This window comes from Dipodomys merriami, unplaced genomic scaffold, assembly GCF_024711535.1.
Source record: "Dipodomys merriami isolate MVZ:Mamm:240054 unplaced genomic scaffold, mDipMer1.0.p SCAF_10, whole genome shotgun sequence".
Lineage (NCBI taxonomy): Eukaryota > Metazoa > Chordata > Mammalia > Rodentia > Heteromyidae > Dipodomys > Dipodomys merriami.
The window spans coordinates 13,096,843-13,112,444 of NW_027202271.1; the positions used below are offsets into that span (position 1 = coordinate 13,096,843).

Here is a 15,602-nt window from a genome sequence, read left to right on the forward strand (position 1 = left end):
GAAGTCAGTCTAGAGCCTGCCCACCCATGCCATCTCTTGTGCCTGGATTCTGGGTGCTAAGCTGAAGTTTGCTTTCCCCTACCTGATCAAGTTGTTTCTGGATCTTGCTCTGCTGCTCTGTAACCAACTTTAGCTTCTCAGCATCAGCTTCAGGGAACTCACGACCAGCCTTTTTGGCAGTGCGCTGCTTGGCACACAGAGCCTTCCGGGACTTACGGTGCACACCAATCTGCTCCTCTAGCACCTTCAGCTGCATCTGTAGAAGTTGCTGGGTGTGGAACAACCACTCTTCATACTGCCGCTGGTCAGCCTCATCTAAGAGAGAAAATGGGGGTGTCAAGAGCTAAAAAAATGGTGACTCTGATCCCTCTCTATATATAGGTTCTCTAACAACTTCCGTGCACTCTTTCCTTCTATGCCTTATACTCACTGATCACTCCCTGGGCAAAAGTAGGTGGATTGGGACGAGGCTGGGAGGGATCACCGGCATTCCGCTCCTGTGATGAGAGAAACTGCTAAAAGGTCATTGTTCCATGCCAGGTCCTAAGAACAGCATCCCTACAGCGAAATACCTAAGTTCTTACTCCACCACCATCACTTACTTGCCCACTTCCAGGAGTCACATGGTTCTGCAGATCACTGCTGGATCCCCCAGAAAGCCTCTGAGCGAGCAGTGACACTTGCTGCCTGCAGTTCATAAAAAGCACGGAGGATTAAGTGTTGGAGAAGGCGAAGTCAAGAAGGGAAATATGGCTGGGAAAGAAAAGTGCCAGCTTCACCACATCCCAGTCTTACCTGTTCATGCCAGGTGCCACTCCAATGCTGCCCTGAGCCATCACTTTCTTGATGCCTTTCAAAGCTACCATCTTGGCCTTTGCAATAGGATCAATGATATCTTCTGCAGCAAATTTGTCCAGATCTGGCAAGGGATGAACCAAATGAGCTGGGTTTTTTTTGGGGGGGTGGGGGGAATCAATGCTTCATTGTATGATTCCTATTTGTTCTAACATCTTGACTTTCACCAAGGCACACAGAACAATGGCACAGCCCAGCAGAAGGGCCATTAAACTAGGAGCCAGATAGCTTGGTGATATAGCTCTATTATTCCCAGGATATGTGGTCCTGTTTTTCCTTGCACTGTACAAGGAAAAGAGTCAGTAAATATCTGTTAACAGATCGACATCACTTTACTACTCTAGGCCTCATTTTAACTCTATTTGATACAGATCAGGATCCCTAGTCAGCCTACCTTATGCAGCTATAGAGAACTATGCGTAACAAGAATGTGGGTACACTCTGTGAAGTGAAAAGTACTTATCAAAGTAGTATACTTAGTGCAACTAGAGTACCTAGAATCCAAGAATGTGTGCACTCTGGCAAAGCCCTACATGTAGAGCTGTTTGGGACACAAAAAGAAATTACCTAATAACTTATTGTTCTATCAGTCCTATTTTTTTGTTGCTGGTTTTATGTTTGTGTTTTAAGAGAGAAGTAAAGCTGGGCATGGTGGCTAGCTCTACAATACTAGCACTTGAGAAGCTGAGACAGGAGGATCCTAAGTTACAAGTCAGCTTCAGCTACATAGTGAGACCTTGTCTCAAAAAAAAGGGGAGGAGGGGAGTCAGATTGAGGAAAGGTGGGAGGAAACAAGGAAGCGGTAACAATGTTCAACAAGAAATGTTCTCATTACCTTACTTATGTAACTGTAACCTCTCTGTACATTAATCACCCTTACAATAAAATAAAATTTAAAGACAACAACAACAACAAAAAATAGTGCTGGTGGTTCACACATAATCTTAGCTACTCAGGAGACTGAGATCATGGTTTGGAGCCAGCTGGGAAAGAAAATCCACAAGACTCTTATCTCCCATTATCCAGCAAATGGAGATGTGGCTCCAGTGTAGACCACCAACAGTAAGCAAAACAGTGGAGTAAAAGCCAGATGCTGGTGGCTCACGCCTGTAATCCTAGCTACTGAGGAGGCTGAGATCTGAGGATCATGGTTCAAAGCCAGCCCAGGCAGGAAAGACCATGAAACTCTTATCTCCAAAACCACCAAAAAGCCAGAAATGGTACTGTGGCTCAAGTGATAGAGCGCTAGCCTTGAGCTAAAGAGCTGAGAGACAGCACTCAAGCCTAGAGTTCAAGCCCCACGGCTGACCAAAAAAAAAAAAAAAGAGTGGAGTGAAAAAGCTGATCAAGATAAGGTCTTAAGTTCAAACCCCAGTACCAGCACCACAAAATAAGAAGAAGAATAAGAAGGGGCTGGGAAGGTGGCTCAGTGGTAGACTGCTTGCCTTGCATGCATGAGTCCCTGGGTTCAATTCCTCAGCACCACATAAGCAGAGAAAGCCAGAAGTGGCACTATGGCTCAAGCAGTAGAGTGGTAGAGCCTTGAGCTGAAGAGCTGAGGGACAGCATTCAGGCCCAGAGTTCAGACCCCATGACTGACAAAAGAAGGAGGAGAATGAGGAAGAGGATGAGAAGGGGGGAAGAAAGGGGAGGAGGGAGGAGGAGATAAAGAAGGAAGGAGAAGGAAGATATAAGAGGAAGAGGAAGAAGAGGAAGAGGAGGAGGAAAATGAAGAGGAGGAGGAGGAGGAAGAGGAGGAGGAAGAAGTAGAAGAGGAGGAGGAGGAGGAGGAAGAAGGCGGCCGAGAAGGCTATGACAATGACTAGGTGCCAATGGCACCTAGCTACTATAGCCCTAGCTACTCAGGAGACAAAAATCTGAAGATTATGATTCAAAGCCAGCCACAATAGGAAAGCTCATGAGACTCTTATCTCCAGTTAACCAGCAAAAAGTCTTGAAGTAGAGTTGTGACTCAAGTGGTAGAGCATTAGCCTTGAGTAAAAAAGCTCAGGAACAGCACCCAAGTACTGAGTTCAAGACCCAGGACTGGCACAGATAGAGATAGATTAGACAGATAAATAGCCATTTCTCCAAATAAAATCTTCCTAAAATTATGTACTTTATAGATAGCTTCAGTACACTGCTCAGAAAATGTAACTGATTCTCCACATTCTAATGGATTAACCCATCTCACTGGTCCAGAATTGTGAGGCAGTTAAGAAAACTACCAGTAATCAGATCTAGTCTGCTCTTACTGTTTCTTCTCTGTAATCAGAGAACAGTTTACCTATTTAATGAGTCTGTTGAGATGATAAAAATAGACAATGAGGATAAAGCACTGCTTGTCAAATAGTAATTACTATAACTATGTTATAATTGGTCTTCCACAATATGGCTCTACTTTTTTTTAGGCAGTCGTGGGGTTTGAACTCAGGGTTTCATGCTAGCTAAGCTGGTATTTTAGCACTCAAGCCATACCCACAGGCTTCTAGTTCTTTCCAAAATCAACTGCCTCACTTTTTTTTTTTTTTTTTTGGTCAGTCGTGGGACCTGAATTCTGGGCCTGGGCGCTGTCCCTCAGCTCTTCAGCTTAAGGCTAGCACTCTACCACTTGAACCACAGCACCACTTCTGACTTTTTCTGCTTATGTGCTGCTGAGCAATCAGCAAGCGAGGCAAGCACTCTACCAATGAGCCACATTCCCAGCCCCCAGCCTCACTTCTCTACACTACTTCACTCATCTCCAAACATTCCACAGATTTTCCCAAGTGAGGACAAAACAATCTCCACCTTTTCACTTACCTAGATTGATTTTCCTTTACCTCTTTTTTTCCAAGTCCTAAACTTCCAGCCTGACCATAGCGACAAAGCCTTTGCTGATCAGGTTTCATTCATTCATTCCATTAGTTTATTCAGACATCTGAATGCCTGTTACATGTCAGAAATGTCACTCTGCCACCCTCATCCCCCTTTTTTTTTGGTCACTATGGGGCTTAAACTCACGGCAAGCCTGGGTACGGGCCCTGAGCTTTTTTGCTCAAGGCTAGCACTCTACCAGGTTGAGCCACAGCTCCACTTGTGGTTTTCAGGTAGTTTAATTAGAGATAAAGAGTTTCACGGACTTTCCTGCCCACGCTGACATCCACGAGGATTATAGTCACCAATGCCAGCCTGTCACTTCTCTTCTTAAAAGCTACCATGCTCTTAACTACACTAGCTTTGGTCGGTCATGGGGCTTGAACTCTAGGCTTGGGCGCTATCCCTGCACTCTTCAGCTCAAGGCGAGCGCTCTGCCACTTGAGCCACAGCGCCACTTCCAGTTTTCTGGTGGTTAATTGGAGATAAGAGTCTCAGGCTTTTCTGCCCGGGCTGGCTTTGAACCGTGATCCTCAAATCTCAGCCTCCTCAGTAGCTAAGGTTATAGGCGTGAGCCACCGGCGCCCGGCTCTGGCTCTCTTTATTAGGGCTTAAGGTTACTAATAACAAAGATCAATTCTTAGTAACTCAACTATGCTAAGAGTTGATGTTACCTGTATCTGGAAAGAAGCTGTTTGCCAGCTGCTGCTGCATGGCCTGCTGCTGGGGCTTCATGCACATGGAAGGTGGCATGGTGCCCAGGGGCTTCTGTGCTAGCATTGGCTGTTGGCTCTGCTGAGGCACCAAGCCTGTCTGCCCCCCATGCTGTGCACTTAGCATATGCCCTTGGTTGGACACCATGGCCATGGATGGGGCCAGCCGCTGCTGGAGGGCATGAGGTGGCGCCTGTGCTGGCATCAATGGTTGGCTCAATCCTTGTTGTCGGGAACTTCCAAGACTCAGGGCAAGCTGCTGCTGAGGCCCAGCCAAGCCGGGAGAAGAGCCCTCATGTGGCAAAGGCATGGTCTGGGCAGGACCTGGTGTGGACATCAGGGAATGTTGTTGCTGCTGCTGTTGCTGTTGGGCAGGCTGTAGCTGTGCTGAAAGTTGCTGCTTCTTTTGCAACTCCTTCTTCTCATGCTCCAACAGGTCCTCAATGAGCAGGGGCAACTCACTGGCTACCAGTGAGCTCTCCATCTTGTCCAATTCATCCCCAGATGTTGTCTGCCCACCAGGCAAAGTCAGGCCCCCAGTATCCAGCTCAAACTTCTCCAGAAGAGAGGATCCTCCTGGGCCACTAAGTGGGCTGGGAGTTAGCAGGTGAGCTGGTGGGCCTCCTGTGGCCCCAAAGGGACCTTTCTCAGCTGCGTGCCCACTGCTGGAAAATGGCCCTGTGCCCATCCGGGTATCCCGGCTGCCCATCACACTCTGTCCTGGCTTCAGCCCCAGGCCAAGAGAAGTAGCAGATGCTGGCTCGACCTTGGGGGTGGTAATGGTGAATTGGCAAGGGGAAGGATGACGTCCACCCTCCTCTACCTTGGGCTTCACCTCAGGGAGCACAGATGCCAGGCGGGACTCTGTGTTATCAGTGGCAGGGGGTGGGCGATCCTCGGGGCCCAAAGGTCCTGGCTCTACGCCCCGAAGCAGAGCCTCTCTCTCAGCCTTCTCATTTGCTGACTCTACCAGCCTTAGGTGCTCATTGAAGATGTCCTTCTTGTCCCCAGTGTCTAGCTCAGGGTCGGTATACGCCAGTAGGTCAAACTCATCTCCATTGAGCAGGTCATCCAGGTGGGGATCATTAGTCTCCAGGTTTTCCAGGGTACCCAATTCATCATCACCCTTGGCTACATCCACACCCAGGCCTAGGTGAGCGAGCTCTTCATCATCCTCTAGAGCCTTGTGAGCATCAAAGTCATCATCCAGCTCAGGATCTTCACAGGGCAATTTCCCAGTCTCCAAGGTCAGAGGAGGGGGGCGGCCAAGCTCAGCATTTGATGGGGGCCGAGTGACCAGCTCTAAGCCAGCTGGCATGGCAGGACCCTTGGTGTGTGGGGTTGCATGGAGGTTGTTGTTCAATTCAGGAGCCAGTGGGGCCGAGGGTTTTTGTGGGGGAAGGCCTGTTACTGCCAGGCCACGAAGCCCTTCAGAAGCCAGTCGATGAGGGTCCTCACTTACAGGGTAAAAACGAGGCCTCTGAGGGGGACCCTGACCTGGAAATGGAGACCCCCCAGGTCCTAGTCCTTTCTGTACATTGTGTCGTAACTCAATGAATTGGGCAGGACCAGCCGGACCAGGAACTGGCTCAGCAGGGCCTGGCAGGCGAGCAGGAATTCCTGCCATGGGAGAGCCTAGTGCTTGGCGGCCAAGCTCAGGTCCAGGAGTTGATGGAAAGCGAGTAGACATAGCAAGTCGCATAGAGGTTGCTGTTGTTGCTTGTTGTTGTTGTTGCTGCTGCTGCTGCTGTTGCTGCTGCTGCTGTTGCTGCCACAATTGTTGTTGTTGCTGCTGCTGCTGCTGCTGCTGTTGCTGCTGCTGTAAGGGCAGGGACCCAGGATAGGGCGTGCGCTGATAAAAGGCCTGAGAGCCTCCTACCAGTTGCCTGGAAGAATATGCAGTAAGTCAGTGAGATGAAATCAAGATGGAGAACTAGAACAGGGGCTTAGGGCAGTGAGGAAGGACCAAATGAAAACAGTGAGGGGGAAGGAATGAGGAGGAAGAGTAAATGACCTCAGGAAAGGATCAGTGCAAGGGGAAAATCAGAGGGGACATGCAATGTTGGTAAAACTGGATCTTTTGGTTTACCCTGCAAGGAACCTCCTCGAGCCTCACCTGCTGTTCATATCCATAGTGGAAGGTGTCGCGGATGGAGGTGGCCGGGAGAGACGATCATCGCTGGGGAAGGCCCCTGATCCCATGACAGGGCCACCTAGCTTGCCTGGGGGTAACCCCACAAGGTTGCTCTTGTCCTAGAAGTCAGAAGTATAGATGAAGGTAAGGCTACCTTCAGGATCTTGGCCCCAACATCTCTTGCCAGTCTACCTACCTGAGTCCCAGTGAAGGGGGTCTGGCCTCGACTCAGCTGCTCAAAGGCAGGGCTGCTGGGCTCAGCACCCCAGCTGCTCGAGGGCCCCAGTGCACCTGCAGCTGCTGCAGCTGTTTCCTTCTCTTGTCTCAGGGTATTGCGCTGGATCTGCTGCCGAATAAGTAGCTCCCGTAATCGCTGGCGCTGTGCAGAAAACAGAAAAGAGAAGTAATCCCATTATATTCTGACCACAGATGGGGCTGGCATAGACAGGGGGTAGGGGCAGACAGGGGGCCACTCAGCTCCGGGATGTTCACTTACCTGACGTTGTTTCTCCAGCTCAGTCTGACTAAGGGTGGACATGCCTGGATCCTGGGTACTGGGGAGTTCAGGTACTGCCAAAGAGCTACTCATTGCAGCCCCTGGGTCTTCTCTCTTTTCAACTGGAGAGGTGATGCCTGTCCGCTGTGAGGCTCCATGGGACAGGTAGGGGAGGGATCCGTCCGGTGCAGGTGGTGGTAGAACAGACGTGGGGCGTAGTGGGGACAGCCCATAGCCCTCCCCTGAAGACCCACTGTTGGGCCCCAGAGGGCTGCCCGATTGATGGAAGTTCCCAGTGGCTCCTGTATAGTTTGTGCTTTGAGGCTTGCCCAAGGTGGGGCCAGGCCCAAAATGGCTGTTGATCCCATGGGGTGGAGGGAGACCAGGCTGAGGGACAGGGGGCTTTAGGGAAGAATCCCCTACAGCCTGGGGAAAAGTGAAACGCATAGGAGAGGGGGTACCCACAAATGCACCTGTCCCAGGAGAGCGGGCAAAACTGGGGGGCTGCCCAGTTGGAACCTTGGCATGGAGCTCACCTGCTGGTCCTGAGGGCAGGGCTGCTGGGAAGCCCCCAGCCCCCAGCGGAGTGTGGGCTAGAGGCCCAGCCTTAAAGGCAACTTCAGGGGGCTGGGGCCGAGGTGGCTTATGCAATGGGGCAAATGGGTCACGGGACTGAGGGCGTGAGGGTGGGCGAGAATAAGGGTCGGGGGACTGGAAACGAGGGGTAACAGGGGACGGGCAGAAAGCCTCAGTGGACAAAGGACGAGGGGTCAGTGGTGACTGGGAGCTGGACTGGGACTGAGGACTAGCTGGCACTCGGGAGAAAGGGTCTGAAGGCAATGAGCGAGGGGGTAGGGCACAGCAGCTCTCAGGAGGTGGGGGTTGGGGCCGAGGGGTCAATGGGGGCTGAGCATAGGGGTCAGGGTAGGGACCAGGGCGAAAGACCTCTGGGTGGTTGGGAGGAGAAGGGGCCAAAGCCTGGGCAGGGGGTGGCTCCTGAGGCCGTAGGCCTAGGCCTGGGCTCTGGGGCTCTACCTGAGATGCCCGAGGGGTCAGGGGGGCTTTGAAGACATCAGGTGCCTTTAACTCCAGGCCACCAAGGTGGGGGCCTGAGGAGGGTGAATTAACAAAGCCCAGGTTTGGGGGCCCATAGTTAGGAGAGGATGCCCCAAGCTCTTCCTTCTTCACCTCTAGGGCCTTCCGGGATTCCCCAAAAGGTGGGGGTGAGAGCAGGGGCTCGGAAGTTTTGCCTCCTGCTCCCCCTGGGCTCTCAGGCACAGCCAGGTTGTCCAGTGAAGGGCAGCGGGGTTTGAGGAAGGGGTCAGGTGTAGAGGGCTGGTGTCGAGGGGTGCCAGGTGGGGTGGTGTGGAATTCCCCCGGCTGGCCAGTCCCTGGGCGAGATGAGGCACCCAGCATCGGGGGCTGTGTGGGAGCCCCAGTTGGACTTGGATAAGGGGGATAGGTGGGTGGTGCTGCAGGAAAGCGGGGCTCCAGGGCGTAGGCAGGGGCCAGTCCAAAGGGGTCCTGCGAAGGCACTTGGGCAGGCACCTGGGGCGGGAGCTTGAGGAAGAGCTCACCAGGTGAGTCGGGGCCGGGCACCGTGCCCGCTGGCAGCTTCAAGAACCCATCCGCAGAGGTAGACAAGCTGGCGGGGGTAGTGGGGCTGCCAATGAAAATGGTGGGGGCCGCAGCGGGGGGCGGACTGCCCAGTGCCCCTGGCTGGGGAGGGATGCGGAGATGGAGGGCCGGTCGATCAGTCTTACGGGCTATGTCGCCCACCTTGGTCTGCTTGTTGATCTGGCTCTCAGCCTGCTACAGGATGAGAGCAAGCACAAAGCAATCAGACTCTTAGAGGCAGGACCCACACTCTCCCCCTATAAAGAAGCCACCCAGTTGGTAACCTTGATGGCTTGGACCAGCCCAAACTCCACTCACCTTCTGCACCTTGTTGATGCGATGAGCAGCTCGGTTATCTTTGGCCTTTTGCTGAGGGACATAGGACACATGTATGGCTTAGCACTCACATCTTAATCCCACCCTCATCCTTTACAGTGTTACACAAACTCCTTGCTCAGAAGCCTGTCCCCCAGGCCCAGTTGCTTTAACGGCACTAAGGGTGAATGTCCTAGGGACATCTCCCTCCATTTTGGCTCCCAGGATAGCTTATGCTCTTTTCTGATTTACCAGGTAGGGGGCTTTGTCAGCAGCTGGAACTTTTCTCCAGAGCTTCATGATTTGTTTGCAACGGCTAGACCAGTCTGGAAGGCAAAAGGTCTGAGTTAGAGAAGTCTCAGCAGGTGACCCCTCCACCTTTTAAGCTCCCAGAGTGTCTCTCTCGCCCTCTTCCCACAGGTACCTGGATAATCTTGCTTGAGATTAGGAAAGTTAATGTTGGCATAGAGCACAGGCGAGATGGTGGAGAGCTGGCCCAACTCCTCGTCCTTCTCCCAACGCTGTAGACTCCGCTGGTTATAGGAGAGCCCATCGCCCTCACCCTCTGTGGTAGGGGTGGTAGGTGTGGAAGGTGTGGTGCCTCCTGATCCTGTCCAGGGGCTGTCTGGCTCACCGGGTTCTGGGCTAAAGAAGCCCCCGCGCTCCCTGGGGCGCAGGGGCAGAGAGTCACAGGGGGTAGGGATGCCACAACCCACCCTAGACAAACAGCCCAGAGCCCTAGGCCACTGCCCTGCCTCAACAGTGTGGCCACTAACAAGAGAATGGGAGCAGCAGTCACTACAGTGGATCTAGGAGGCAAGGTAGGAACCAGGCTGGAGGGGAGGGACAACAGGGACTACCCCTAGAAGTTGAGTGCAGATACCAACCTAGAATCCAGGAAGGGAGACTGGCAGAGGCCTGGATAGGAATCCATTGGGCTGCTGGAAGATAGATTGCCCAAAGGGAGTCCACCTATAAAAAGGACAGTATCAGAGAAAAGGAAGTAAGTAGCTACTTAGGGAACAAATTCAACCACAGCAGTCTTTAAGACACTCTCTCTGTCTTATCACCTTGGAGAAAGGGCCTCTGCAGTGGTGTACGGCTCCCTTCTAGGCCAGGAGTTCCACAACCCAGATGCTGCTCTCGTTCAGAACCCAGGACATCTTTAAAGAGCTGCTGTAGGTCCTTGGACTCCATCTTGGGTAGTTCTATGGGGAAATGATCAAGGACACTGCTGAGGAAGACTTAAGAGGTTCACAGGACACTTTAGATGTACAAATGGTCACAGCCAGAAGGGATGGTCAGGATTCCCCATGAAAGCTATACAGATCAGTCCCATAGTTAAGACCTTCTGTGTTCCAAAGGGGGACCCTTGAAGAAGACTTCTCAGTCTCACCTTCTGTGGGAATCCTGTCTAAGTCAGAGCTAAGCATCCCTTCACCTGGGGTGCCTGGCTTCTCAGGGTCACTGGGTACTGGGGATGCCTTTACACCCCCATCCTCAGGTCCTGCAATTGCCAAGAAAAACCCATCAGCCAAGCCCACCATGAAGCACAGCAGGGCAAAGAACAATGTCTAGCCTCCAGGGGAAGAACAGACTGGTAGATGCAAAGCCAAGTCAGGACATATTTCGCCCATTGATTCTTTTTTTTTTTTTTTTTAGGGAGGGGGTCCAGTCGTGGGGCCTGAACTCTGGGCCTGGGCGCTGTCCCTCAGCTCTTTAGCTCAAGGTTAGCACTCTACCACTTGAGCCACAGCACCACTTCCGGCTTTTTTCTTTTTGCTTATGTGGTGCTGAGGAATCGAACCCAGGGCCTCATGCATGCAAGGCAAGCGCTCTACCACTCAGCCACCTTCCCAGCCCCTCCCCCATTGATTCTTACCTGGTGTATCAGGCATGCCTTCAGGACCACGTGACTCTTCATCTGCAGCATCTGGACCATCATCTCCTACAAGCAACAGTTTCCACTCCAATCAGTGATACACAATATCCATTGCTCACAATGGGTCCCTAACATCACAGGTCAGGGCCTTTGGCCTACCCTTAACACATAGAGACCCAGTCCCTTTCTCCTCCAGACACCTTTGTCAGCTCCTGAGCAAGAGGCAGGCTGGATCTCTTCACACCAGTTCATCTCCACATAACTAACCTTTTTGCAATGTAGGGAGATCCTTCCTGTCTGAGCCTCCATCTCCCCGGGGTTTTGAAGTTCCTAGTCCCAAATTTGGTCGGCCTACCCCAACTGCAAAAAGGGCCTTCCGGCTCAGGTCCAGCAGCTCTTTCCCAAAGAAGGCTTCCTGTGGGAAGAATCAGGAGAAACAGTTTCTTGATGCCCTATGGGCACTGATACTTCCCCCAAATCTTATCCCTCAGATCTTCAGCTCAAGGTTAGAGTTCAACCACTTGAGCCACAGTGCCACTTCCGTCTTTTTCTGCTTATGTGGTGCTGAGGAATCAAACTCAGGGCCTCATGCATGCAAGGTAAGCACTCTACCACTGAGCCACCATCCTAGCCCAAGATTTTTTTTCCTCCCCTTTGGTCATGGGGCTTGAACTCTGGGCCTGGGCACTGTCCCTGAGCTCTTCAGCTCAAGGTGAGTGCTCTACCACTTGAGCCATAGCGCCACTTCTTCCCCTCCTCCTCCCCCCCCAAACCTTTGGAACTCAAGACCCACCTGCAGGTAAGCAGGGAACATATCCTCTAGTTTGCTCTTCTTGCGCCCTCTTCGTTGCTGCTTCTTCTTCTCATCCCCGTCAGCAAGGCTCTGTTCTGCAGAGCCCTCTGCAGGCAGATCGGCAGGCATCACTATGGACAGAGCAAAGTGGATCAGGCTCCCTGGGGATAGAGCATGCTGTGCCCAACTCCATTGGGAATCATTTTCAGTCTATTCTTTTCCCCAAAGCTAGCGAGGTCCACCACTCTCTTGACTGCCACAGTGAGCCCCCAGCCCAAACCTCCCTAGCAATGCCCCATGGGTTCTGTGACCCCCACCATCTCCCAGGTCCCACTGGTGCCCTCACCCGTCTCACCCTCGTCGGGCTGCCCATCCCCACTCAACACCTCCGCCTGTGCAGCAGGCCCCTTTTTCACGCGTGTGTGAGATTTCCGTTGTCGCACCATAAAGCCACCAATGCCTATGAGGAGGCAGAACTTGTGAGAAGCTGCTGGGGACCTGGTGAACTGCCCTTTACCACCCAACCTCCTCACCCCAGGAGCTTACCAGGTCGATAAGGTTTGCGCTTGCGTTTTTTGCTTTCTTCAGTCTCCTCTTTGCCAGGCTCCACATCAGGGCTGGCAGGGCCCTCCAGTTTAATTTCACATTCCATGTGCTCCACACCACCTGTATATGGTGAAAGAGGCACATCAGAGACATAGGCCCTTTAACTTGTCATCCTGCCAGATGGAGACCAGTAAGACCAGTACCTTGCCACAGAGCCAACTGGATAAGACAAACAATGCTGGTGGGGAGAGCAAGAGTGGTAATGCAGCCCCCACCCAACATCCCAACTCCCACATGCTTTGCCTCTTCCTGAAGATTCCCTGGCCCAACCTTCGCTCTTGAGCAGCTCATCAGTGTCCAGTTCTCCATCCTTCTTGTCTTCAGGACCAAGAGCATCTGCGGGTTCAGAACCTTCCAGCCCTGCCTCTCCTGGAAGGCCAAGCCGCCCTCGCCGCTGGCGCCGCTTATGCAGTGGTGACATGGTCAGGTTACGCAGCACAGCCATGCCGGTTTCTGTCAGCCACACACCCTCAAAGCGAAAGTACTGGGGTTCTGACAAGGGGAAAGAATGTGATCTCTGGATGGAGGCCCACGGAAACAAGGACCCCAAATTTCAACCTATGTTCTCAGTTGATATAAAAGCAGTGACACAAAGTCCAGCTTGACCTTAAGCCACCAAGGGGCACTGGCTAAGGCCTGAGTTTTCATCAGTGACTCAAGGGATTCACACAGGAACTGTTACTTTAGAAGCCTGGCTTTGCTCAGGATTAACTTTAGGTTCACCAAATGAATTCCCTATCAGGGGACAAGAAGGATGCTACTTGCTGAATTCTGGCACACAGTGTCCCAGATGCCAGAAGTAGTGCCTGCATCGTGATGGAGGAGATAACCCTATTCCCCTTCACTGAGAAGAGACGTGCTCTCTAGAGATGAGTTGCTGGTAGTGAAGAAATCCTGTTGCCTGGTGAAAGGAAGAGTGTCCAGGAAACTCAAAGTCTTGGTTCTAACTTGCCACTAACTTCCTAGGTGACACTGAAACTGGGCAGGCCATTCAACCTCTTTGGGTCTTAGTTCTCCTTTAAAATGAGGAGATGAAGTTGGAATGTGTTGGAACCAGAAGAGATGATACCTAAACTCTTATCTAGTTTTGGCATTCAAAATTTCCCTAACTTACCTGGTTCTTTCACCTTCATAGGCACCAATTCTGGTGGGGCGACAGGTACTATGGAAAAGACAAACCATGGCAACTTGAGGCACTGTCCCTAAGCCAGAAACAACTACCTTGTCTCCTCCTCCTCCTCCTCCAAATTCCTGGTACTCACCTATAGGCTTTACCACATAGGGCTGGCAGGAGACACAGTCAAAGCCCTCATCAGCTGCCTGTTCCACATCATCCTCTGTGAAGAGGCTCTCGCAGCCAGCATGCATCCACCTAGGAAAAGTGGACGAAGGAGGATGAGCACAGGTAATGCCAGGCTGACAGTGTGGAGTAAGGCTGACTTAAAGGGGTAAAGGGTGGCTTCTACCGTTCACAGTGGCGGCACTGAATTAGCAGGTCCTCTTCCACATAGGGAGCATGACAAACAGGGCAGGTCACCAGGCTAGCGCAGGGCCCACAATGTGTATAACTATTTTGCCATTCACAGTGGAAGCCAGGGGAGGCGGCCCCACACTGCATACAAGACACACACCTGGTAGGGGCAGAAAGAAAGACTCTTAGCACCTAACCTACCCAAGGAATCCAAATCTGGAGGAGTCCCCACTGATAACTAAACAAGCAGCTGAGCCTCCTAAACACAGCCTCTGTCATGTATGCAAGATCTAGACACTCTATCCTTTCAAGCTCCTTGGAAGCTCCCAGGTCTCCTTACCACTTGCACTTCCAGCCGCCCTTGGGCACAGTGAGCAGTGGGGGATCCAGGCAGTATGTGTGGTAGCTAATGTCACAGTCATCACAGAGCAGCAGGCGTGAAGGGTCGGAGGCCTGGCCACACACTTCACACACGATACACTCCACACAACGCCATCCCTTTAGCAGCATCACCTTGGTGATCTGGTATAGAAGACAGAATACCTCAGGGGCGGAGGGGTGGGGGGCAGAACTTTTATCAGGCTGGAAGAACCCCAAAACCAGAACTCAACAGAGGGAGGCTTATAGAGAACTCTCACCAACAAAACGGTGGTTCTAAAAGCAGGTTCCCAGACTGGGAATGTGGCTGAGTGGTACGTACAGTGCTTGCCTAGCATACATGAAACCCTGGGTTCCATTCCTCAGTATCACATAAACAGAAAAAGCCGGAAGAAGTGCTGTGGTTCAAGTGGTAGAGTGCTAGCCTTGAGCAAAAGAAGCTCAGGGACAGTGCCCAGGCCCTGAGTTCAAGCCCCAATAAATACATAAAAAATAAGTAAATAAAAACAGGTTTCCAGAGGTGTCTGCTGATCACAGAACAGCCTCACTAGCTACTGCCTCATCTTGAGAGGGGAATAACAATGTCACTTAACCATGTGTGCCTGACAATACTGGGGACACAGCTACCTGTATTTCCTTAAATTTTTTGAACTCTTAGAACCTGTTAATTAAATACAAGTTAGTGATTATTAGCAGTAGATTAACTCACCTAATAGTACTATTGAAACCTTAAAATGACAACTCATGCTTAGGTCAAATACACAGCTTTTCCTTTGTGGATATGCCTTATGGTTTTGATTTTGTTCCATTTCCAGTATATACTGTATGTATCTTCAACTAGCAGCTTTTTGTTTTGTTTTGTTTTGTGCCAGTACTAGCATTTGAACTCAGGGTCTAGGAGCTGTCCCTTTGCTTCTTTGCTCAAGGCTGACACTTTACCACTTGAGCCACAGCTCTACTGGAGATTTGATAGTTAATTGGAGATAAGTGTCACAGAATTTCTTGCATGAGCTGGCTTCAAACCTTGACCCTTTATCTCATCTTCTTGAGTAGTTAAGATTATAGAAATGAGCCACAAGCACCTGGATTTGTCATTATTTATGATGGACTGAATTATATCATGATTTTGTTTACCATAAAAATTATATTCGCTGAGTTCCAAAGCATTTCTCCCTACAATAAGTCTGATAATCATTATGGACTATGAAAGACATCCAGAAGCCACATTTACTTTAAGAAGTAATAGGGAGGAGGCTAAAACCTAAAAGATCATAGTTCAAAGGCATCCCAGGTAGAAAATCCTACAAGATTCCATTTCCAATTAACCAGCAAAATGCTGGACTGGAGGTATGGCTCAAGTAACAGAGTACCAGGTATGAGTAAGAAAGCCAAGTAAGGTATCAAGATCCTGAATTCAAGCTCCAGTACTGGGGGGGAAAACAGTGGGGCCATGAAAGATAATTCGATCAAATAAGTTACATACATG

General features: G+C 51.1%; 1 protein-coding gene across 8 annotated transcripts in view; it reads right to left on the reverse strand.

Moving 5' to 3' along the window:
* Positions 1-15,602, reverse strand: part of Kmt2d (lysine methyltransferase 2D) — a 42,407-nt gene that overhangs the window by 13,965 nt on the left and 12,840 nt on the right. For 4 of the 8 annotated variants that reach the window (XM_070040283.1, XM_070040244.1, XM_070040275.1 and 1 more), the window contains exons 16-39: positions 14,079-14,260; positions 13,734-13,898; positions 13,530-13,639; positions 13,382-13,429; positions 12,538-12,759; positions 12,208-12,327; positions 12,017-12,121; positions 11,662-11,792; positions 11,136-11,283; positions 10,869-10,934; positions 10,383-10,493; positions 10,057-10,194; positions 9,874-9,958; positions 9,411-9,652; positions 9,239-9,312; positions 8,990-9,040; positions 7,055-8,866; positions 6,755-6,937; positions 6,541-6,677; positions 4,386-6,310; positions 796-919; positions 603-687; positions 431-497; positions 83-315 (exon numbers count right to left, since the gene is read on the reverse strand). In XM_070040283.1, coding sequence (XP_069896384.1) covers positions 83-315; positions 431-497; positions 603-687; positions 796-919; positions 4,386-6,310; positions 6,541-6,677; positions 6,755-6,937; positions 7,055-8,866; positions 8,990-9,040; positions 9,239-9,312; positions 9,411-9,652; positions 9,874-9,958; positions 10,057-10,194; positions 10,383-10,493; positions 10,869-10,934; positions 11,136-11,283; positions 11,662-11,792; positions 12,017-12,121; positions 12,208-12,327; positions 12,538-12,759; positions 13,382-13,429; positions 13,530-13,639; positions 13,734-13,898; positions 14,079-14,260 — 6,564 coding nt within the window. Of the gene's footprint in view, positions 1-82; positions 316-430; positions 498-602; positions 688-795; positions 920-4,385; positions 6,311-6,540; positions 6,678-6,754; positions 6,938-7,054; positions 8,867-8,989; positions 9,041-9,238; positions 9,313-9,410; positions 9,653-9,873; positions 9,959-10,056; positions 10,195-10,382; positions 10,494-10,868; positions 10,935-11,135; positions 11,284-11,661; positions 11,793-12,007; positions 12,122-12,207; positions 12,328-12,537; positions 12,760-13,381; positions 13,430-13,529; positions 13,640-13,733; positions 13,899-14,078; positions 14,261-15,602 lie in introns of all 8 variants that reach the window. The other 4 variants (XM_070040225.1, XM_070040263.1, XM_070040217.1 and 1 more) reach the window with 2 other exon arrangements.